Source organism: Aulostomus chinensis, chromosome 7, assembly GCF_037954235.1.
Source record: "Aulostomus chinensis isolate RoL2024-O1b breed Wild chromosome 7, RoL_Achi_v1.0, whole genome shotgun sequence".
NCBI classification, from domain to species: Eukaryota; Metazoa; Chordata; class Actinopteri; order Syngnathiformes; family Aulostomidae; genus Aulostomus; species Aulostomus chinensis.
In genome coordinates, this window is record NC_141326.1 from 31,013,409 (window position 1) to 31,038,050 (window position 24,642).

Sequence of the window (24,642 nt, forward strand, 5' to 3'; positions counted from 1 at the left end):
TGGCTGTTCTGTTTCAGAGGTCCATCATGACAGATGGCGTGGAGATACCTGTCCACCTCATCGGTGACGCCTCCTTCCCGCTGAAGCCCTGGTTGATGAAGGCTTACAGCCGGGAGCAGCAGCTCTCACCGGAACAGCGCCGCTTCACCTACACGCTCACGTCTGCTCACTCGGTGGTCGACGCCGCGTTCGCACGGCTGAAAGGACGCTGGAGGTGCCTGCTGAAAAAGAATGACATTGATGTTTCGATGATGTCGAGAGTCGCCGCTGCCTGCTGCGTTTTGCACAATGTGTGTGAAGATCAAGACGACTGTTTCCTCCCGGAGTGGAGCGTTGACACGGCGCCACCAGCAGCCTATTTAGTGCAGCCGGAGACGGAAGTATATGATGGCGAGGTGTACTGCGCTGCAGAGGTCATCAGGAACACCGTCACTCACAACCTGTTGACCATCCTTCAGTACTGAGGCTGAGTGTGCAGTTGACTCAGGGTCATCTTGGGGAGGTGGGCGCCGCCATGCTAAGCCCACCTGGAAAGCACATGGATGGCGTGGAATCCTCCTAGGACAGAAGACGTGTTTTTCCACTCGTCTCTCAGCTTCCCTCTGTTTGCCGGGATGAAATGTAGAGTTGTCTCCCAGGTTTAAGCCCTGCCTACAATACAGGCGGGCCCTCAGCTCGTAGGCGGGACTGACATTCAGACACCTGTTCTGTAGTTTCAGGTCTTATGATTCTGAAGTGAACTTGGCATTCTGGTTCCAGGCAGCTGAGGCTGCTCAGGCACATCCTCACCGTGGCGATGCACTGCCATGTGGTGTCGGTTCAGGTCACATGACATGCTGGTCAAATGTCCAGTGACCCGTTAGAAAGTTGCGACCAATCAGAGACGCCGTTTCAAGGTGTGTGTCAAGTGTTTAATAAAAGAAGACAAGTCATGTTGTTGTTGGGTTTCTTCCGTCAGGGGAAGAATATTTGTCATTGAATGGACCTGCAAGGTCAGAGCCATACCTGCTCACCTGTTGGTGAGGGGGTGGGGTCATGGCCAAGGGCCTCTTCATTCCGTTCTTCATGGTTTTTGAAAACATTTTCCAGACTAAACAATCACACAAAATTCTACAATTTGAAAAAAGTGAAGGTGCTTGATCAAATTGGTGTAGTGTCTTCTCAGCAGCTGTCAATCATCTCAGCAGTTGGAGATGAGGCAAAACTGAACCCATTTTCTCAGTAAAACCACAAGTTTGTTCCAGAAGTCTGTAGCTCCAAGGAACCCTCTGAGTCATGTGACCTGGAGGTACCTGTGTGGCGGCCATGACGGGAGCTGCTGGAACTCTAGAACTCTCAGGACGGAGTTCCAGCTTCCTCCGTTAGCTCCTCTGTTAGCATCGATACACCAGAGTGTCTTCCTGCCAGGAATGGAGATGATGCCGACCCACAATTCCTTGCTGCAGCAGCTCTGCCGGTGACGCCCCACTCAGCTGTTCACCCCAACAACCAATCAGCACCACCACCAGATAAACTTGAGCCTCCAGGGAGGATTTGTTCCTCTGGTTTGGTAAAACAGCTCCCACAAACCTCCATGATTGCTGCTCTAGCAAAGGGGAATCTGGGTTCTGTTCATCAGAGATTGGACCAGAACTGAAGCCAAAACCAGAACCACCATGGTTCCCTCTCCAGCAGCTCCAGGTGGAGCAGCGTTTCCTCTGGAGGGTTGACAGCTACAGTTGTAGGTCTGCTGCTCTCATGGACGCATGTGGAAGGACTTCAGCAGCCTCTCTGGCGCTGACACGACGTCATCACATCAACAGCCAGCAGGAACCAATCGGCTGTTAGGAGGACGGCTGCAGGGCGGGGTGTCGGAGGTGTCAATCATCATGACTTGAGACCGGCAGGATCCTCGTTGACTACACACTTGAAGGCTGTAGCCGTGCTGGTTTGACCGCAAGCTAACATGCTAACATGATGGTATCCACAGATATTCAGCCTCCGCGACTCAACGCGAGCGACCGGACGTCGGTCCGTGATTGACGGGCGATCCAGCCACTCACGCTCACTAACGCGCATGCGGGGAGGGAGGTTTGCTGCGCCGCTCCCGTATTCATAAAGTATCCTACGCCGGAAAATTACGTCACTCCACGTCCCTCAGGCCCTGGTAACGTCCCCAGCGTCCGTCAGTCGGAGGATATTTAAATGGCCGCACGCCGAAACATCGCCGTGAGAGCACCGTCCCGTCGACACCCATTGGCCGGCGGCGCCGGTGAACCGGATCAGTCCCGCTGAAGTCGCCGCGGAGCCCAAGATGAGCGACGAGGAGGAGCTGCTCCAGCGGGCCCGGAGCGGCTTCGAGGGCCTGTGCCGAGGCCTGAACATGGACGAGGAGGCGAGCCGCGAGGCGTGGACCAGCTACCAGCACATCCGGTCCACCTTCACCCTGGAGGTACGACACCCCCCACCCATCAGATAATAAGTAAATTATTGGAATGACGTCAGGAAACGAGAGAGAGGGCAGCGACGGTTGTGACGTGACACGCGACAACAGCGTCACAGCGGTGTTACGGGAGGTGACGTTTGCGAATTCAGCGCCTTAGGGTGACGTCACACGGTAATAGGCTGTGAGTCGAGTACTTTTCACTTGGATTCCTTGGAGAAATTACTGTATTTACGTGTGTTTGAGGTCACGTGACGCAGAGTAGGGAGATTAACACCTTAAACTACCATCAAGAACAAAACTGCAACCAAGCGCGAAAGGAAAAGGAGGTTGTTATCATTGCTCGTTGGTGGGCTGGGACGACCAGAGATGAACCTGAAGACGCCTCCGTCACGAGATCAGCGACCCGCCAGCCTCTCCTCCTCCTCTCCTCTGTACTTCATGTGGTATTTTAACGCTCTCTCATCACAAATTCCATCAGTATCTAACATGTACAACTGAGTACCATCGGTCTACAATATGTCACACATACAATACAAATGTCTGATAGTACCTCACTAGTTGCACTCCGGTCAGGTCAGAACTGTTGTACTTGTACTGTGTGTGATGTCAAATTTAAAGTCCACAATGTAGAGAGGCACATAAACAGGTTAAAGAAAAACAAGGTTCACATGTAGAAAGAAGCAATTGTGATCAAGCATCGCAGCTGAAGCTCGGTTTGGTTAACCCAAGCGCCTCATGACGCCTTCAAGGACACATCCTCAGCCCCGGTGTTCGGACTATAATTGAACTCTGAGAGGTTCATCAAGGGGATCAAGAAAGTTTTACCTTGAGTCGAAATCCAAAGGAGCAAATGACCACAATTCTATAGAGTTGCAGAAATATACGCATAAACTACAAGCATCTCCAAAGTGAGCTGCTGCAGTTCCCATAAACACACAGCAGTATGTCTTATGTCACCTGCTGGCTCCGCCTCCTTCATTCATTGTGATGCACTTCCTGTCTGGTGCAGGGCAGCGAGCTGCACTGGCTGGCGTGTGCGCTCTACGTGGCCTGCCGGTCGTCCGTGCCGACGGTGGGGAAAGGCACCGCCGAGGGCAACTATGTGTCTCTGACCAGAATCCTACGCTGCTCAGAAATGAGGTAGACCCACAATGCACCTGTAACCTCAGCCAGAGGTCACATGACAGCACTGCAGAAACTGCACAGGCTCTTCTACCCCACGTGCTCATTCCATGGTCACGTGCTCCTTGTATTCTGTGTATATGAATGTTGAAACATGTAAAGGAGGAGACTCTCAGCTCCATCGTCATCGTGACTTCACCCTCAGAGCATGAATTCCGAATTCATCAGGTCTGTTGCCATGACAACAAGCTGACAGTGTTAAAAACAACGGTTTTCTGAATGAAGTTCAGGTCAGGTACAGGAAGGTGAACACAGGTATATCCCTCACGGTTTCATGAGTTCACTGAGGCCTGACCCACATCCTGATACTGCTTATAGATCAGGAAGATCCCGGACCACCAACACGTGCAGCCAGTAGCGAATCTTAGTGCTGCACTCAAACTTGACCCTCACTGTGTTCACGGGGCTCCAGGTTGGGACCAGCACGACCACGGAGAGCTGGAAGGTTCGACAATATTGACCATTGTCATACATGACCATTTTGATGAAGACCAAGATGGAATAGTAAAGTAAACCAGGTGGAGGCACTGGAGCATCCTCTGCTGGACACCTTCGCGACACCATGTTTAGATCACCAGGTGTGGTTCTCTGCATTCTACAGGCTGGAAATACGTTTTTAATGCGGCACTTATTGTAACCACACACCGATACATTGGTGAGAGGCCCATATCAGCTGATGTACCTGCGATTGGCCGATAACGGTGTTTGTTCTTTGCTAACATGAGACGATGCTTCCATGATGAAACTGAAGAAACTTGGGTCAGTGCTGACTGCCGTGCCCTCATTGTGGCTCCTCCCCCTTGCAGCCTGATTGAGTTCTTCAGTAAGATGAAGAAGTGGCAGGACATGGCCGACCTGCCACAGGACTTCCGTCAGAGCACCGCCAAGCTGGAGAGGAACTTCACCGTGTCGTCCGTCATCTTCAAGAAGTATGTCCCCATCTTCAAAACCATCTTCAAGGCTGCAGTGGAGGATCTGCCGCGAGTTCACCGCAGCCGCAAGCAGAGGTAGATGTCCACCCGTGACCGTGACCTTTGACCTCACATGTAACAATTGAAGAAGGGGGAGCTTCCTGAGATGAAGCAAACACATGGTGTCTCTGTTGTTTGGGAGTCCTGGTGGGTCCACAGCATTTAACTTGCTCCCACATCTGGATTAAACTGTGGCCACAAAATAACAAGATAACTTTTTTCAAACTTTGATTAATCAGTGGCAACAAGTTCTGCTTCTTCCCCTGAAGTAACTAAACTGAGGCAACAAGTTCTCTGCTGTGGTTCTCTCCACTGAAGGGCTGCCACAGACAATGAATGAATGAACAAAGTGAGCCAGTGAGTAGCTGTTGCAAGGCTCCGCCCCCAGGACACACAATCAGGGGTTATGTCCTTCACACATGGATACAAGTGATATAATATTACTCATTAAGTCACAGTCGCTCAACAAAGAGATGACATCACTGCAGGCAGGAAATGAGTGGCCTCGTTGAGGTACTGTTATGTGTTTTCCAGACGCCATGCGTGCACTGTGGCCGAGGTCTTTAACTTCTGCTGGCTTCTGTTCATCCATGCTAAAGGTAAGCTCACAGTGCCCCCTGCTGTTCACTGGTTACAAATGTGTCATGATGAAGACCTGAGTGATGCTGGACTCTTGACATTTCACCTCTGGAAGACATGTTCCAATGGTGGTGGTGGTGGTGGTGGTGGTGGTCGGGGGGATGACCAAGGAAGAGTCCGCTACATCAGGTCAGATGAGTCATGGCACCACCTGGTGGCAACAGGAAGTGATATGATTTTCTGACATCCTCCTCCTGGTGGGTGGACCAGATCCTCTCAGATGGGTCAGAACCTCCTTCAGAACCTGGTGACAGGTCGCTGTGGAGACTCAGAGGTTACCATGGTGAGGAGGCAGCCATGTTGGATATCTGACCATAGAACAGGAAACTGCAGGAACTGGAGTCACATGATCAGATCTTTGGTGAGAGTCCTGAAGAGTCTATAATCTAAAGCTAAGTCATAGTGTCACAGGAAGGGGTAACAGGAAGTAAGTCTGATGGAACAAACATCACATGACCCTGTGTTGTCTCCACCTGATCTGATCACCTGATCAGCGACATCACTCACAGGAAGTGAGTGTTCCGCCCATTGCTGCTTATTTTGTGATGTTCTGGCTGGGTACGATGGAGATACACGCTCCATGTGGGACAAATGGCAACCCGAATGGAATAACTGTGTTGGAAAGAAGCTGCAGGAAATACGTACTACTGTGAAACAAATGACAACTCGATCATTTCCATGCAGACATGGTCAAGTTGTCTATGCAAGGTGTAGAATTGGACATTGTAGACTCACTCATGGATTTTTGTTAACTGGAGGCGAACCTCCCCTTTGTGATCTTTGTGGCAGTCTCTTAAATTAAGCACATTCTATCTTGCTCTGCCCTTAGAATAAAAAGGCAGAAGTTTTTAAAGAAGATACTATTGTAGATATTTTTAATAAGATCTCACCTTTGAAGGTTTTAAACTTTTTAAAGTTAATTGATATGAACAAACTTATTTAGTGTATTTATTTATTTGTTTCATTGTTGTTGTTTTTTTTCAAATGATATTTATTACCAGTTTTGGCCATGAAAAAGCCATCGCTGCTTAACTGGCAATGAACTAAAACAAACAAACAAACAAACAAACGCTCCATGTGGGCCCTCTATGTTACTGTAGGTTACTCTCAGCTATTCGAGGTTACTCTAGGTTATTCTCAGTTCTTCTAGGTTACTCTCAGGTACTCTCGGTTACTCTCAGTCTAGGTTACGCTCCTGCTACTCTAGGTGTTACTCTCAGCTACTCTAGGTGTTACTCTCAGCTACTCTAGGTGTTACTCTCAGCTACTCTAGGTGTTACTCTCAGCTACTCTAGGTGTTACTCTTAGCTACTCTAGGTGTTACTCTCAGCTACTCTAGGTTACTCTCCACGACTCTAGGTGTTACTCTCCACGACTCTAGGTGTTACTCTCAGCTACTCTAGGTGTTACTCTCAGCTACTATAGGTGCTACTCTCAGCTACTCTAGGTGTTACTCTCAGCTACTCTAGGTGCTACTCTCAGCTACTCTAGGTGTTACTCTCCACTACTCTAGGTGCTACTCTCAGCTACTCTAGGTGTTACTCTCAGCTACTCTAGGTGTTACTCTCAGCTACTCTAGGTGTTACTCTCCACTACTTTAGGTGCTACTCTCCACTACTCTAGGTGCTACTCTCCACTACTCTAGGTGCTACTCTCCGCTACTCTAGGTGTTACTCTCCGCTACTCTAGGTGCTACTCTCCGCTACTCTAGGTGCTACTCTCAGCTACTCTAGGTGTTACTCTCCGCCACTCTAGGTTACTCTCAGCCACTCTAGGTGTTACTCTCAGCCACTCTAGGTGTTACTCTCCGCTACTCTAGGTGTTACTCTCCGCTACTCTAGGTGTTACTCTCCGCTACTCTAGGTGTTACTCTCCGCTACTCTAGGTGTTACTCTCCGCTACTCTAGGTTACTCTCAGCTACTCTAGGTTACTCTCAGCTACTCTAGGTTACTCTCAGCTACTCTAGGTGTTACTCTCAGCTACTCTAGGTGTTACTCTCAGCTACTCTAGGTGTTACTCTCAGCTACTCTAGGTGTTACTCTCCACTACTCTAGGTGTTACTCTCAGCTACTCTAGGTGTTACTCTCCACTACTTTAGGCGTTACTCTCGACTACTTTAGGTGTTACTCTCTGCTACTGTAGGTGTTACTCTCAGCTACTCTAGGTGTTACTCTCAGCTACTCTAGGTGTTACTCTCAGCTACTCTAGGTGTTACTCTCAGCTACTCTAGGTGTTACTCTCCACTACTCTAGGTGTTACTCTCAGCTACTCTAGGTGTTACTCTCCACTACTTTAGGCGTTACTCTCGACTACTTTAGGTGTTACTCTCTGCTACTGTAGGTGTTACTCTCAGCTACTCTAGGTGTTACTCTCAGCTACTCTAGGTGTTACTCTCCACTACTCTAGGTTACTCGCAGCTACTCCAGGTGTTACTCTCCACTACTTTAGGTGTTACTCTCAGCTACTCTAGGTGTTACTCTCCACTACTCTAGGTTACTCTCCACTACTCTAGGTGTTACTCTCTACTACTTTAGGTACTTTATGGTGAACCATCACATTCTCCTCTCCACACTCTCTGAGCTCGGCATATCTGGTTCTGCCTTGTTGTGGTTCAAGTCCTACCTCACAGGCAGATCCTTCAGAGTGTCATGGCGAGGAAAGGTGTCTAGGTCACATGGCCTATCGACTGGGGTTCCTCAGGGGTCAGTGCTTGGTCCCCTTCTCTTCTCTCTGTACACCACCTCACTTGGTGCAGTGATCCGCTCCCATGGCTTCTCCTACCACTGTTATGCTGACGACACTCAGCTTCTCCTCTCTTTCCCACCTGATGACAGAACGGTCTCAGATCATATATCAGCGTGTCTGGCTGATATCTCCACATGGACGAAGGAACGCCACCTTCAACTGAATCTCTCTAAGACTGAACTTATGGTCTTTCCAGCTTGTCCATCTGTTCAGCCTCAGGTCAGTGTCCAACTTGACTCGAGCCTACTTGTGCCCACAAACTCAGCCAGAAACCTGGGTGTCATGATTGATGACCAGCTGACCTTTAAGGTTCATGTGGCCTCAGTTTCTCGGTCTTGCCGTTATGCCCTCTACAACATCAGGAAGATCAGACCCTTCCTGACCCAACAGACCACACAGCTTCTGGTTCAGGCTCTTGTCATCTCACGCATTGATTACTGCAACTCTCTTCTGGCAGGCCTCCCTGCAGGCTCATTCAAGCCTCTGCAGATGATCCAGAATGCAGCAGCACGTCTGGTCTTCAACCAGCCCAAAAGGGCACATGTCACCCCGCTGCTGGTTTCTCTTCACTGGCTTCCAGTGGCAGCCAGGATCAAATTCAAGGCACTTCTCTTGGCTCACAAAACAATCCCAAGAACGGCTCCAGCCTACCTGGAATCCCTGATCCAGGTCTACTCTCCTTCTCGCCCACTACGCTCTGCATGCCAAAGACGCCTGGTGCTTCCAGCCCAGCGCTGCTCCAAATCTCTAGCCAGACTCTTCTCTTCTGTTGTTCCCAAATGGTGGAACCAACTACCGAACTCTGTGCGTTCTGCTGAGTCCCTTTCTACTTTTAAGAGACAATTGAAGACTCAATTGTTCAGAGAGCACCGAGGCACTGAACCTGACTCTGCTCCTCTTTGTCCTGTGGTAGAATCAGTCAGAGGGTCCAAGACCCAGCACTTAGTGATTATGTAGCACTATCTGTGTTGGGTGATGTTGTATGTTTGTCCAAAAAAAAAAAAAAAAGGGGGGGGGGGGCGACACTTCTTCTGCCACTAGATGGCAGTACCTGTGACCAAATCACAACTGAAGCACTTTTGCGCGACTATGGGTTTTTCCTTCAGTCTGAATTCTTGCTTGTGTTGTACGTCGCTTTGGACAAAAGCGTCTGCTAAATGAAATTGTAGAATTGTAGGATTGTACTCTAGGTTACTCTCAGCCACTCTGGGTTACTCTCAGTTACTCTAGGTTACGCTCCGTTACTCTAGGTTACTCTGTTACTCTTGGTTACTCTGTTACTCTAGGTTACTCTCAATTACTCTCCGCTACTCTAGGTTACTCTCAGTTACTCTAGGTTACTCTCAGTTACTCTAGGTTACTCTCAGTTACTCTAGGTTACTCTCAGTTACTCTAGGTTACTCTCAGCTACTCTAGGTTACTCTCAGCTACTCTAGGTTACGCTCCGCTACTCTAGGTTACTCTCAGCTACTTAAGGCTACTCTATTGTTTACCCTGTTGACATGATTTAGTTCTACTCCTCTGAGCTACAGTTATGACGTTCACTGTGACGCTTTACTTGAATCGTTTCTTAGCATTAGCTGACATTGTGGGAATGTTTAGCTGGGAATTATTCCTGCTACCCATCTAAAGATCGAGCAGTCCACTGTCATTTTGTGGCAGTGTTCCCATCTGGCTCCTCCTCCTCTGACCACCTCGATCACATTTGCTGTCAGTTGAACTTCCAGCAGACGTGCTCTGCTCCCATGAGCTGCTCCCACTTTTTACTCGCTGTCCTGCAGACTCTTAAACTGGTTTCTGTGCCATGTGATGTTGTGTTCGTTCCTCTGGTTCAGGGAACTTCCCGATGATCAGTGATGACCTGGTGAACTCCTATCATCTGCTGCTGTGCACCCTTGACCTTGTTTTCACCAATGCTCTGCTCTGCAACGCCAGGAAGGACCTGCTCAACCCCAGCTTCACAGGTAGCACCCTAACCTTGTCAGCTTCCCATGTTCCTGTTCTTGTCTCTTGTTTGCTCTCCACCTCCTACTAGCAGCTAACTGGCTTTAGCCATGAACCACACAGAGAGTCGAAGGGTCAAGCAGACATTTGCTATGAAGCTCCACCAGCTGATACTGTATTTAATACATTTGACAGACAATCAGAGAATTGTTACAGATTTACTTTCTAATGTTATATGGTCAAGTCATACTTCTTCAAAAGTGTATTTCACCTGTCAATTACTCACTCACTACTTCAATAGGAGTGTTCAGCTCACTTTTTGGAGACTGCAGAATGCAGGAAGAGCCAGCCAAGTTTATTTAGCTTGAAGCTGATGGAGACTGATGCTAACAACAACTAAACTGTCTGGAGCGGTCTGTTCACCAACTCTCCAGGTGGTCTGGTAATCCAGGTCTCCTTGATCCAGACATGTGACCTGCGATCCTCAAGTTGCTTTCACACCTCTAGTCCAGGATCAGCAGTTGAAGAGCCGAATGGCCTCAGGGACAAATGACTTCCCTCAGCCTGTCGGTGTGGGACGACAGTGACAGCAGCCTGTCAATGAAGGGAGTTTGTTATTGAAAAGGGGGAAGGTGAATTCCTGAAGGAGCGTGTGGTGGAGGGGAGTCTCATTACTTTAGGTTTGTACTGAAGCCGGGGCAGGATGAGGTTTTGGTCAAATTTTCCCAGTGGAGGAAGTGTGGAGGCACTGTATTCATCCTTCACGTTTGTCATACATGAGGTCGATAACCCTGTTTCCCCTGGTAGGGGAGTCCAACCACGTCACCCTGGACAAAAACACTGCCTGATTTCACCCAGTTTGTGAAGTCCCCAGAGATCAAAACAAAGGCTTCAGGGTGCTGCGTCTGTAGTCTCCCTACAGCCGAGTGGATGACGTCACACGCCGTCTCCGCGAGGGCGTGCAGTGGGATGTAAACAATAACAAGAATGGTGTGCGCAACGGCATATAGTACGGACGCAGACTCTTGGCTAGGAGCTCAATGTCCCTGCTGCAGATGGTTATCTTTACCGTAACGTGTCTGGAGTTGCACCACCTCTTGTTGATAAAGACGGTGAGTCCTCAGCCCTTACATTTACCGGTTGCCTTTGTGTCTATGTCCGCTCTGACCGTCGGGAAGCCGGGGAGCTCGCAGTCAGCCATGTCTCTGTGAGACAGAGCCAGCAGAGCTCACGTTCCCTCCAAGAACTCTTAAGAGTCCTCAGGTTTGGCGTCTCTTTTCCTCTTCAGGGGGCCGTGGTCCATTAGCCATTAGGGCCATTAACGAACCAGGACTCATAATGGGGACTGTGGACCCCCCCACCCAAGCCGTTCCCTTCCCCTAACTCCTGAGCTGGGACTCTCAGTGTGAACCGAAATGACCGGCAATGGGTCCTAGAGTTTTCTGTCCTTCTTTTTGTAGCAACTGTCACTATCATCCTCTGGCCCTTTACATAAAATACATACATATGCACAAATACTTACAGTTCAGCCCAGAAATATTTGGACAGTGACACAAGTTTTATCATTTTTGCTGTTCACGAAAACATATTCAGGATCCAATTATATAATCAATAGGAGCTTAAAGTGCAGACTCCCAGCTGTAATTTGAGAGTATTCACATCCAAATTGGAGCAAAGGTTTAGGAATTCCAGCTCTTCAATATGTAGCCACCTCTTTTTCAAGGGACCAAAAGTAATTGGACAATTGACTCAGAAGCCTGCAAAAAAATAACAAGGCTGAATGGGCTCTTGCCTCGTTAACCTGTCATCAATTAAGCAGTTAAAAGGTCTGGAGTTGATTCCAGGTGTGGCGTTTGCATTTGGAAGCTGTTGCTGTGAACACATAACATGTGGTCAAAGGAGCTCTCAGTGGAGGTGAAACAGACCATCCTGAGGGTGACACAAAGAAGCACCCCATCGGAGAGAGAGCAGCAATGTTGGGAGTGGCCAAATCAACAGTTTGGTACAGTCTGACAAAAAAAGAGTGCACTGGTGAGCTTGGGAGCTCAAAAAGGCCTGGACGTCCATGGAAGACGACAGTGGTGGATGGTCGCAGAATCCTTTACATGGTGAAGAGAAACCCTTCACAACATCCACTCAAGTGAAGAACACTCTCCAGGAAGAAGGTGCATCAGCATCTTAGTCTACCATAAAGCGAAGACTTCATGAGAGTAAATAGAAAAGGAAAGGATTCACCGCAAGGTGCAAACCGTTAATCAGCCTCAAAAATAGAAAGGCCAGAATTTACTTTGCCAAAACAGCTGGAGAAGCCAGCCCAGTTCTGGAACTGCATTCTTTGGACAGATCAGACGAAGATCAACCTGTACCAGAATGATGGGAAGAAGAAAGTTTGGAGAAGAACTGGAACAGCTCATGAGCCAAAGCACACCACATCTTCTGTCAAACATGGTGGAGGCAGTGTGATGGCATGCATGGCTTCCAACGGTGCTGGGTCACTTGTGTTTATTGAGGATGTGACAAAAGGCAGAAGCAGCCGGCTGAATTCTGAAGTGTAGAGGGATGTACTTTCTGCTCAGCTTCAGCCAAATGCAGCAAAGTTGATTGTGGTGCTTCACAGTCCAGATGGACAACGATCCAAAACATACTGCAAAGGCAACCCAGGAGTTTTTTAAAGCAAAGAAGTGGAATATTGGGCAATGGCCGAGTCAATCACAGGTCTCAACCCTATTGAGCGTACATTTCTCCTGCTCAAGACAAAACTTAAGGCAGAAAGACCCACAAACAACTGAAGACAGCTGCAGTAAAGGCCTGGCAAAGCATCACCAAGAGGAAACCCAGCGTTTGGTGATGTCCATGGGTTCCAGACTTCAGGCAGTCATTGCCTGCAAAGGATTCTCAACAAAATATTGAAGTAACATTTTACTAAGGGTTATGTTTCTTTGTCCGATTACTTTTGAGCCCCTGAAATGAGGAGCACTTGTATAAAATTAGCTGCAATTCCTTCATGTTTAATCATATATTTTTGTTCAACACCTTGAATTAAACCCTAAAGTCTGCACTTCAATTCCGTTGTTGTTGTTACATTTCAAATCCAATGTTGTGGCATGCAGAGCCCAAATCCTGAAGATTGTGCCACTGTCCAGATATTTCTGGGCCTAACTGTACGTTAGTTCAAATATTCATTTCTACTAAAAGGAGACACCCAGTAAGAGCCGTTGATCCATTTAACTGGTGTGTGGCATCCTGCAGGTTTGCTGGAAGACTTTGGCAGTAAGGACTACCGCCCCCCTGCTGGGCCTCACTGCTTTATCGAGCAACTGTGTGAGCTGCACGATGGCCTGGTGCTGGAGGCCAAAGGGGTCAAAGAACACTTCTGGAAACCTTTCATCAAGAAGCTCTTCCACAAGCGGGTAGGACTTGACTCGCAGCTGAGGGGAGACTCCCGACTCCTCAGTTGAGGAATATTACAACAAGTCAGATTGTCACTAAAGGCTCATTTCCTTATGTTGTCCAGTTGGACAACAAATAGAAGAATGCATCATTTTCAAAAGTAAAATTTAGAGCAGAAAATAAATTTACAAGAGTAAATATGTAGATGATTGCAGAATCCAGTTATTTGTATGAAGTCTTTTTTTTGTCTGACAGATTCTCCGAGGGAAGGAGGACAGTCTTAGCGGCTTTCTGGATCCCATGAACTTTGGTGACAGTATGTAAGTGATCATCGATGGCACAACGCCATTTACAGTGAATGAACATCTCTGCTCATCAGTCTGCCCTCTGCTAGTGGAATGTAAGAGGTGGGATGTAAAATGCCATCCAGTCTATACAGTTGTGTTTTGTTTGTCTGATAAAATGCAAGTTTAACCCTCCAAACCTCCAAACCCAGCTGGACGGAAGCTTTAAGAACATGTGTCACAGACCCTCGACCTTCCGGCAGTCCTAGAATAGCTCCATCGACCATTTGGAATCCAGCTTATTCAGGTTTTCTGACTCAGTTTGACATATGACATTACATCCTGGTTATGAGCAAAACATTTCAATTTTTTTTTGATCAACATTGAGCCAATAACTTTTTGCAATGGTCAGAGGTCATCCAGATCAGAGGCAGTGAGGAGGAATTCATGACTGTGAACGGAAAGTCCTACTGGGGACTTCTCTGAGAACCTGGTGGACCAGAGTGTTAGTTCAGCTGACCACGGGCTGTTCCGAGCCCACCTGTCTCAGCTGGCCGGCTACCCACTTACACGCTAGGCGCTGTGGGTCATCCACATCCACCACAAGTCTTCTTCTCCTGACTGTATCTGACTCCCTTGCCACGGCCTCTGTCCTTCCATGAAGGGTCCCAGAGTCAGACGGAAATCAGTCTTTCTGCTGTCCAGGTTTTATTTTTTGACAGCAGCGGTCCTGACTGGAACAGGTTTGGTGGTAATAGGACTAATAGTTAACATATCTAACAGTTCCTGTTTTGATGCCATAATGCAGGAAGTTGTTCTTTGCAGTTTTTTTCCCAGTGTCAAAGTTCTTTAACCCCTTTTCCTGCTCTCATTTGCGGCTCTGTCCCTCCAGTCTGTCTCTCAGTCGGGTGTATGAAGAACATGTTCTGGCAACTGGTAGCCTGGACGAGAGGATCTTCACTGACGAGGGCGCTAGCAACCACATCGGCACCCCGGGACCCTGCCTGTGTGAAGGCGTGGAAAACCAGGACAGCGCCACCTACAGGCTTCACACCAACCTTTCTGTGAGACGGCACGTCTGCTATGAAGCAGAGTCACATTGGCAGCAGCTGGTGTTCTAAACTGGTCTCTCTCTCTCTGCAGGCGTCGGCTCTGAAGGTTTCTACGCCTCTGACGGGCAGAAAATACATTCAGGACAACAACCTGGTCTCTCCGGTCTCATCTGCCATGAAGTGTGTCGGACGTCTCCACACTCTTCTGTCGGGGACCAAGCAAGGGCCAAGTGCTAAGCTAGCTGAAACACTCAGGTACAATTCTGGATCCTAAACTGATGCAGTGGAGATAAGATGGCCACCAGAGTGATGACTGCTGCACATGATGTTAACTAGGTAGGAAGTGTGTGTGCTACCTGCAGCAGCACAAGACCAGAATCTCTGAACTTCCTCAATTCAGGTCCTGTGCCCGAGACCCCAGTGATGTCATCAGCAAGCGCCTGAAGGACATGTTCGAGCTCTTCTCTCACTATTATGAGGGCAAAGGGGCTGAGAAGCGGGGGATGGGCAAAGGTGGCTGCAGATCAATAATTGCACATCAGCATGGGTGTCCGGTAGAGGAGTCTGACTCGCTGAATGAACATGTCTTGTAGACATGGCGGTGAAGTACTTCCACCTGGCGGAGGCGCTCTACTACAGGATACTGGAGTCCATTATCGAAAGAGAGAAGATGATTCTGGGAGATGCAGACCTGTCGGTGAGTTGTGGCCTTGAGCGTTTCTGCCCAGACTGAACTTCCATCACTTTCTGTTTCCTGACTACAGCATCACTGAATATTTAACGACTGCATCTCCATGGAAAAAAAGCCAACAGTGGCTCTTCAGTACGGGAGAAGTATGTGTTTGGTATAGTAGAACTGTGTGTGTGTGTGTGTGTGTGTGTGTGTGTGTGTGTGTGTGTTACAGTGTATTCTGGAGCAAGATATCTTCCATCGCTCTCTGATGGCCTGTTGTCTGGAAATCGTCCTCTTCTCCTACAGACCTCCTGGTGATTTCCCCAAAGTGATCTGGATCTTCCGGCTGCCGGTCTATCACTTCTACAAGGTATTAATATTCATCTCTACCATATTCAATTGTTAATCCAAATGAAAACTCCATGTTTACTTCAGGTAACTTTATTCCTTTAACGTCATGTTCGACAGCCTAACAACAACCGCCAGCCCAAAAACCATTCACCGCTTGAACCCCCAAAAACATGTTTTACAAGAGCCGCAGTGCCCCCTAGCAGAAAGGCATGTTAACATGCGCATACAAAAAAAGAGTAACAAACTCACTCTCTTCTTAAAGAAAAAAACAACAAAGCGCACACACACACACACACACACACACACAAAAACCTTATTATAATCCACCAGCTAAACCTCCATAAAGCATTAGGTTAGAACAGTATCACATTGAGGGTTTTAGTGAGTTAAAGCAAACCATGAATAAGTTCATTAAACAGTCCAACGTCCTTCATAGAGAGCCCTCAGAAGCAAGGCTGAGGATGCTCCCTTTTGGTTAGACAGTCTGCAAGTTGGTCTTTTGTTTTGGACCACAACACTTGAGGAACGTTTTGAGTTTGAATCAGTTCTTTGATTGAACTGATCTCCAAACGCAGCCTTTTCTCAGCCACAAACTCAGTTGACTTGAGTGCATCGACGAGAGAGAAATCGTCAGTGACACCGATTATCGGTACAGGGTGAGCAGTACTGCCAGCATGAAGTTCAGAAACCAGGGTTGACAGAAAAATAACATTGTCAATCCCCTCAGACAGCCAGTGTTCACCTGCAAGTGTGCTTCTGACAATTCTCCTAATTCTCTTTGACTGCCACGAGATGGGAGAGAACCGCCCATGTGGTGCCCACCTTGAGTACCACCACCTGAGAGATTTGCAAAAGACGCATCAGTGAATGTAACCATCTTTAAGTCACTGTCTTCTCCAAGATGTTGAAAATTCAGCTCAACTGACTTGGCTTTGAGTTTACTCACAACTCTGTTTGCTTCATTCATGGTCTGTACGGTAGCCTGTTTGATTCAAGTAATTTGGCATCGAGTCTCAAACAGACATCAGGCCTGCTCTGTCTGGCCACCCAAAGAAGCTGGCCTGTCTTGGATCTGAGCTGCTCTTCCTCGGTGTCTCTGCTGCTCGTGATGGAGTAAGGAGTATGGGCTGCAGGTGCCAAATGTATGTGTCTTGGTGTATTTGCACCTTTCTGCCCAGAGTAACAAGATCCACCCCCACATACGAAAAAGCTATTGTGAGCTTCACGACCGACACTGAACTTTGATCTGAGGTGACCGACTGTGAAAACATGTGCGACCCCCCCCCCCCCATATGAAATCACCAACATGACAAGCAAGTACACCAGTTACATTTTTGTCCTCATCAAGCCAGTAGAAAACTGCAGGGTCTACCTTAGACATAACACCTCCTGCCTCTATCATGATGTTTTTCACTCTGTTGTACCAATACAGGGAGGCGTCAGCTAAACCATACACACATTTTCTCAGTTTCCAAAGTGTCCCTGTGCAATTGGCCTCTGGCGGTGGTTTGATAAAAATGTCTCTGGACAGTTCCATTCCTTGTAAGAAGGCAGATTTTATGTCCATTGAGTGAAGTTCCCATTGTCTTTGACATATCACTGCCACAAGGAGTCTCAGTGACTCTGAGGCACAAGTTGGTGAGTCCTTTTGTAGCTCAGAAACTTGGAGCTCCTCAAATCCTCGCGCAACAAGCCTTGCTTTTGGTACGAATCCATTCTCTCTCTTTCAGAGTGCACACCCAACGTGTGGAGATGCATTTTTGTCCTCTGTCTTCAACTTCTTCAAACACCTCGTTCCGTCTCCAGCTTTATATTTCATTTTCCTTTGCTTCGTCAAAAGACACATCATTAATCACAAAAACATCTTTGTGTGTATCCATATTGGGAACATGTGCCTGGATGTTAAGCTCCTCCAACAGCGACAAATCAGCTGATTCACTGTTACCTGCCACCTCCGCAGGCTCAAGCAGATCCAAGTTATACCAGTTCTTATATTTTCCTGTTGCTTTGCCAGCACGTCCCAACACTTTTGCAGTTTGTGAAACAGCACTCTCAAGGTTCTGAATGTCACAATTTGACCAGACTTTATGTGAATGTTTTCAGTGTCTGGTCTCTGTGCTTCTGTGTTTTCAACAGCTGTCTCTTCTTCTTGTTCACTGATGTTCACTGCATGTTGTCCTTGATTGTTTTCCTTGTCACAGGTAATCTGAGGCTCCTCATGCTCATGAGTAACTTTTCTCAACCTAAGTCGGTGCACTCTGACACGGATGCCTCCATGCCTGACAAAAACCACTGCACCATCCTGTCCAATGATCCCTGCAGGCCCTTTCCATTCTGGACAGTCCACTCGTTATAAAAGACCTTGTCTCCGGGTTCATATTGCTCGTCCATGGGTGGCAACTGTTTCTTTAGTGCTCTGTCAATCCTTTCTGAACATTCTGCTTCGGTAAAAGATTTTCTTGCAGCATGCAGGGCTGAAATGTGCTTAGCAACCCATTCACTCTTGGTGGTACCCTCTAGAGCCGGTGCTCTGTCAATTTACACAGAGGGCAGGTTGGGATTCTGCCCGAACACCAGCTGATGTGGACTGTATCCGTGGGCACTTTGCATACAGTTCTTTGCCATCAGGGCCCAATCCATAGCGGTGCTCCAGTCACGTCCAGTTCTAGCCTTCACTTTCATGATGATCTCAGGCAGGGTTTGATTATGGCGCTCTAAGTCCATTGCTCCAGAGGTTGTAGGCAGGTGTTGTCTTAACTTCAGTATCAAAGTTCTCAGCCATGTCTCCTACTTCTTCATTATTAAACTCACCTCCATTGTCACTGAATAACTTTTGTGGTGAGCCATGCACACTAATCCAATCATGGATAAAATGTTTGACGATCTCAGAAGATCTCTTGGTGTTCAGGACACTACCAGCACTGAAACGAGTGAACTGGTCAATAATATGTAGGTACCACACCCCTGGCTCAAGCTCGTGCAGATCTACAGCAACTGTTTCATCATATGTAGATGCCAGTGGGAAGCTGACAGCAGGTTCTGGTTTGGTCTTACAATGTTTCTGACAAACTTCACACTGGTTAACCATCTTTTGCAGCAGGCTGGTGCATTCTGTGTCCTCCTTACCAGAATTATTCAAAAGTCTCTGTAGTTTGTCAGCAGAGGCATGCCCAAACTGTTGAAGTTTCTCCAAAACTTTCATCTTCTCACTTGTGCTCCTCTTGTCTGTGATTGTCAGTATTTCCTCTTCAGAAGTAGCTAATATCTGGCCAGCGTGAGCTGGACTTTGATCCTCACTGTCCACAATGTTCACACAGTAATGTCCAGAGCTCGTAAAGTCCAGTTTGACAGGTGGTTGAACATCACTGCACTGTCACGTTCCATGTCCAGAACTGTCCCTGCCCTTTTTGATGATGTCTCACTCAAAAGCAGGGGAACGTTCGCAGGTGCCACTTCAGTTTCAATATGACACTTTGTGTTGCCAATCTTAGCAGGAATCTTGACTCTTGACACTGAATAGACAACTTCTCCATCTCCAAACTTGAAGGGCCTGTGACTTTGTGTCTCTGTTTCTTTCATCCACTTTGCACTTTTCTTTTGAACTACTGTACAGTCGTCATGTTGTGTTTAGCATGTTGACAGAAGCAGGACACGTGTGTCTGCAGGTGATTGAGGTTCTGGTGCGGTCCGAGCAGGGCCTGTTCCGGGAGGTGGTCAAGCACCTGAATCAGGTGGAGGAGCAGGTGCTGGAGAGTCTGGCCTGGACCAGCGACTCGCTGCTGTGGGAGAGTCTCCACGCCGCCAAAGATCACGTCCCCGCCTGCCAGGAGGTCTCCACGGCACACACCCTCTGAACATGGCGGCCTGAGACGTGTCCATCCTCCTCACTGTGTGACTGCGTGTTGCAGGTGATGCCTCCTCAGTACCTGGAGCCAAGCGATGACAGCGGCTCTGGCAGCGTCCCGCTCACACCCGTCAGCCACGGACACAACCTCAACACCAGCAGCACCATCAAAGGTCAGATTCATGAATGTGTGACCTCATCAGCTCTGGTGACATCATTCACCTCAGGCCAAAGGCACTGGTGGATGGGTAAGAACACACTAAACTTTAGGAAAGATGCACATCTCAGTGGCATCTGTCCTCCATCTTGAATGAACCTGTGATGGTCAGGTCAGGTGATGTGCATGTTGCGTCAGCTGGGGGGATGACAGGTGCTCTCAGTTCCCACCCCTCTCAGCTTTTGGCCCCCATCTTAGCTTGTGGGTGGAGCTTGGCTCAGAGCCGCACCTACTCCGAGAGAACCAATCCAACCCCTGGTGAGTGCTCTAGAGCCCCACCCTTCTCGCCAGGGTCTTCATGGATGAAATGTGTTGTGCTCCCTCCCGCAGGTGTGTCGCCTTCCCCCACCACCCTGCTGGACCGATACAGTTCCCCCCTCACGGGTGCTGCCCGGCGCCGTCTCTTTGTTGACCCGGTGGATGAGTCTGGCTCCACCTCCGCTTGCAGCGCCAGCACAGCACCAGTTACCACCACCAAGACCAGCCATGCTGGCATAGTCACGGCCATCCCAGCTGGGCAGACTGTGGTTACCATGGCCACCGCAACAGTGACCGCCAACAATGGGCAAACTGTCACCATTCCTGTGCAAGGTGAGTGTGAATGTGGTTCAAATCTTAACCAGTAACACAAGCTGACCTTTGACCTCTGCAGGTATCGCCAATGAGAGCGGAGGCATTACCTTCATCCCCGTCCAAGTGAGCGTGACTGGACAGGGTGGAGCTACTCTGCAGACGGTGTCTGCCCAGGCGCTGAGTGGTAGCCTCACCGTCCAATCAGCTGTGACCAAGCTAGGCAAAACAACCAGCGGCCCACTGAGGAAAGGCTCGCTGTGTCTCTTCTTTCGGAAGGTACTGATCCAACATGGTTGCCATTTACAACCGAATGTGATGTAGACTGCTCTGTGACATCACGAACCTCCTGAGGTGGGATCATGTGACACTCTGGTCCCCTGTCAGGTGTACCACCTGGCCAGCGTGCGTCTCCGAGACCTCTGTTCTAAACTGGACATCTCGTCCGAGCTTCGGAGGAAGATCTGGACCTGCTTCGAGTACTCGCTGGTTCACTGCACCGAGCTGCTGAGGGACCGCCACCTGGACCAGCTGCTCATGTGTGCTGTCTATGTCATGGCCAAGGTGTGTGTGTGTGTGTGTGTGTGTGTGTGTGTGTGTGTGTGTATATCTCTCCACATTCATGTGTCCTCCTTGCTCCTGGCAGGTGACCAAAGAAGACAAGTCCTTCCAGAACATTATGAAGTGCTACCGTTCTCAGCCTCAGGCCAGCAGCAACGTAAGGCGCCCTGAGACCACGCCCACACTAGAACACTACATGCTGCTATAAATCTGCTCCCGGTGGTTTGGAGCATGAGCAACCTGACGTTTGATGGTCAGGTGTTTCTGACAGAAGAGAATTTGTGGCGGTGACATCATGCAGCAGTGTTTAGTTTAATGGGGGGGATCAGGGTTCTGTTGTTACTTACACCTTTCCATCATCGCGCCTGTGTAGGGTCGCCATTATCGCCTTCAGGGTGACACAATCCCAGAACAGGGCTAGACAGCTAACACGCCAGGGCTTTGGCCTTGTTTTCTTCTGTGAGAAAATCACACACTGAACTCAGGTGACCTCAGTCGTCACCTGCAGGTTCAAGTTCTTCTCCTGGTAAATGTTCTCCTCCAGAAACTGTTCAGAGACACCACCTGACCATCAACAACTGATGACTGACTGTGTGTGTGTGCGCGTGTGTGTGCGTGCGTGTGTGCGTGCATGCGCCAGGTCTACAGGAGTGTGTTGATCTCAGTAAGGGGGTGGCGTCCCTCAGGCTGCACCGCCTCTAACACAGCCAGCTCACAGATGGACAGCAGCCAGGATCCAGGTAGGAGTTGGATCTGGTGTGTTGGTGCTGTTGTTGGCAGGTGCACATGCTAACACCTCTGTCAAAGCTAGCAGGACATTTCATGGACATCACATCTTCAGTTTGAGATACAGAGATTTCAGACAGTGACCAGCAGATGATCAGCAGGTGATCATACATTGACCAGCAGGTGATCATACATTGACCAGCAGGTGATCAGCTGGTGACCAGCAGGTGATCATACATTGACCAGCAGGTGATCAGCCAGTGACCAGCAGGTGATCAGCTGGTGACCAGCAGGTGATCATACATTGACCAGCAGGTGATCATACATTGACCAGCAGGTGATCAGCCGGTGACCAGCAGGTGATCATACATTGACCAGCAGGTGATCATACATTGACCAGCAGGTGATCAGCCAGTGACCAGCAGGTGATCAGCTGGTGACCAGCAGGTGATCATACATTGACCAGCAGGTGATCATACATTGACCAGCAGGTGATCAGCCAGTGACCAGCAGGTGATCAGCTGGTGATCATACATTGACCAGCAGGTGATCAGCCAGTGACCAGCAGGTGATCAGCTGGTGATCAGCTGGTGATCAGACAGTGACCAACAGGTGATCATCAGGTGATCAGAAAGTGACCAACAGGTGATCATCAGGTGATCAGAAAGTGACCAGCAGGTGATCAGAAAGTGACCAGCAGGTGATCAGAAAGTGATCAGAAAGTGATCAGCAGGTGATCAGAAAGTGACCAGCAGGTGAACAGCTGGTGATCAGAATGTGACCAGCTGGTGATTAGCATGTGATCGGACGGCTGACAAGACAGTCAGCTTACAGTGCTCTCATACGAAAGCTCTCTGGTTTCTTGGGCAGGTGGCGCCAGCAGCAACCCCTCCACCCCCTCCAACAAGAACTTGTCTTCCTCCTCGTCTTCTGTGTTGGACCAAGAGGACGAGCGAGGAGATTTGATCCATTTCTACAACAACGTTTACATCAAGCAAATGAGGCATTTTGCTCTTCGATACTCTCTGAGCTCGCCGTCTGCCAGGGTGGGTACTCGCTCAGCCGTTGCCATTGCTTCTGAGCGCAGTGGCGCCAGCCGACACGATCGTGCATCTGAAAATATCTGAGCTTCAGTCTTTAAATTCTGCCAGTAACTGCTGCTCATTTATTAAATTGTTCTTTTATAATTTAATCATTTTCTATGACTTTAATAATGTCTGTTGTTTCACTCATTAACTCTAATTTTCTATTTCAGTACATTAACAGATATATGTTTTACCATTTTTATGTATTTTTAGTTAATTTGTTGTATTTAATTGTTTTTGATTAAAAAATGTAAATCGATGATAAACATTTTAAAGATATTAAAGGTCACGTCAGTAGATAAGGACAACTAATCTGTGTGTGTGTGCATGCGTGCAGGTGGAAACCCCCCCTCTGTGTCCGTACCCCACCCTTAGGACCGGCTCACCCCGACGGATGCTTCTGTCCAGCAAGCACACCATTTTCATCTCACCACACAAGACAAGCTCCGCCCCCACGCCGACAACCCCCCGAGACAAGATTTACTACTACATCTGCAGCAGCCCCCCCAATGTAAGATGCGCAACCCTCATCTCACCCTCTCGCCTCATCATGTTGTGGCGTTGCTCTATGACACCATACCTCTACTTCCTGAATGTGTTCAGTCTCCTCCCCCATGCCTGTGCTGTGGTGACATCATCATCTGTGACCTCTGACCCTCAGCGTCTGCAGGAGATCAACAGCATGATCCGGACCGGAGAGACACCCAGCAGGAAGCGCAGCATGCCTCTGGACCACGACACCTCGCCCAAGAGGGTTTGTCCTGACAACCACTCGGCGCTCCTCCGCCGGCTCCAGGATGTCGCCAATGACCGGAGCTCCTCCCACTGAGTCATGACCATGGATACGCATGTCTGTGTCATCCCCGTCTGCTAGATTGCTTAGCTTGACATTGTCTTCAATCTTGCTTGCTAGTAACAGCCCACAGGTTGACAATGGGGAGTTACATGAACCTGGTGGTTGTTGTGCTTAAAAGCCCCGCCCACAGACATGGCGTTGAATGATGGCAGACGGCAGTTTGTCCCGCTGAGACCAGTCACTGGGTGTGTTCATGCTTTTGTAGTTGCGGTGTTAGATTCTCTTCAAGTTTCCTTGGAAATGAATCCCACCTGAGTCGTTGTTGCTGACAGGGCTCCAGTGTGACATCACCACGGCGCCTGGCGTCTGCTTGGTCAGGGAAACTGATCAGCTCCACTTCGAGGGCTCTGTATCAATTATAAATGTTTCATGTGACTTCCCTCCATATTTGGTCCCCGGAAGCTGAATCTTTTTATCCATGCAAACTCCTGATCTGATGGACTGATGTAAATATTTGTACTGAAGGAAGAACATGGTGGCGCGTCAGCCAAGTGCCTTCGGCCGCCGCCACTCCCGTTCGTCTGCTCCTGTGATTGAATCTGATGAAATAAATAGTGAGGAGGCTGCTGGAGCCTGTTTGGCCACTAGATGGAGCTGTTGTGTTCATCAAAGGTCTGTTTATTCCAGAGTTATTATGAGAAATGTGTGTGTTTTGGGGGGGGGACACGCCAACCCTGTCCTGCCCTGGTCCTGGTCCTGCTCAAACACACTGCTGGGTTCTAGGCATTCCTTGACCTGATCCTTGGCAGGAAGACCCGGAACCTCTGGTTTGGTCCTACTGGTGCCTCCATCCCAGTGTCCTCCTCATGCCCACCACAATGAGTCTGGTCCAGTTCCTGAGTCTGGATTTCCACAGTCTCGATCCAGTGAATCAGTTTGACCACAGAGGTTCAGGCCAAGTGTCTGTGACGCCGCGTTTTCGGCTGTGATTGGTAGGTACTAATAAATGCTGATGAGCATTTTTTCCCTCTCGTTTGCTTCATTGGTTCGGTGAATGAGGAACAGCGAAGACAGGGACTTGTCAGGGACGTCCTCACCTGAGACAGCGGAGGTTCTCAAGTGAGTGGTGGCACATGTCAGTCCGGTGCTGTGAGTCCTGGTCCAGGCTGACAGTTGAGCCACATGG

General features: G+C 48.8%; 1 protein-coding gene across 1 annotated transcript; it reads left to right on the forward strand.

The window, feature by feature from the left end:
• The first annotated feature begins 1,587 nt into the window (after nt 1-1,587).
• rbl2 (retinoblastoma-like 2 (p130)) lies at nt 1,588-24,095 on the forward strand. Its single transcript, XM_086209968.1, has 22 exons — nt 1,588-2,431; nt 3,435-3,565; nt 4,414-4,614; nt 5,113-5,177; nt 9,799-9,927; nt 13,157-13,317; nt 13,553-13,617; nt 14,474-14,645; nt 14,725-14,888; nt 15,034-15,146; nt 15,227-15,330; nt 15,539-15,676; nt 19,323-19,487; nt 19,566-19,674; nt 20,049-20,309; nt 20,371-20,567; nt 20,676-20,852; nt 20,935-21,006; nt 21,490-21,589; nt 22,446-22,621; nt 22,998-23,171; nt 23,322-24,095. The coding sequence occupies exons 1-22, from the start codon at nt 2,294-2,296 to the stop codon at nt 23,487-23,489; spliced, it is 3,180 nt and encodes a 1,059-aa protein (XP_086066094.1). The 5' UTR covers nt 1,588-2,293; the 3' UTR covers nt 23,490-24,095.
• The last annotated feature ends 547 nt before the right edge of the window (nt 24,096-24,642 follow it).

What these genes read in the sequence shown, in the direction of transcription:
- rbl2 (XM_086209968.1), top strand. Translation starts at nt 2,294, where the DNA reads ATGAGCGACGAGGAGGAGCTGCTCCAGCGGGCCCGGAGCGGCTTCGAG. An exon ending in GGCTTCACACCAACCTTTCT is followed by an intron (nt 14,646 to 14,724) that starts GTGAGACGGCAC and finishes CTCTCTCTGCAG; the next exon opens with GCGTCGGCTCTGAAGGTTTC. An exon ending in TGGGAGATGCAGACCTGTCG is followed by an intron (nt 15,331 to 15,538) that starts GTGAGTTGTGGC and finishes TGTGTGTTACAG; the next exon opens with TGTATTCTGGAGCAAGATAT.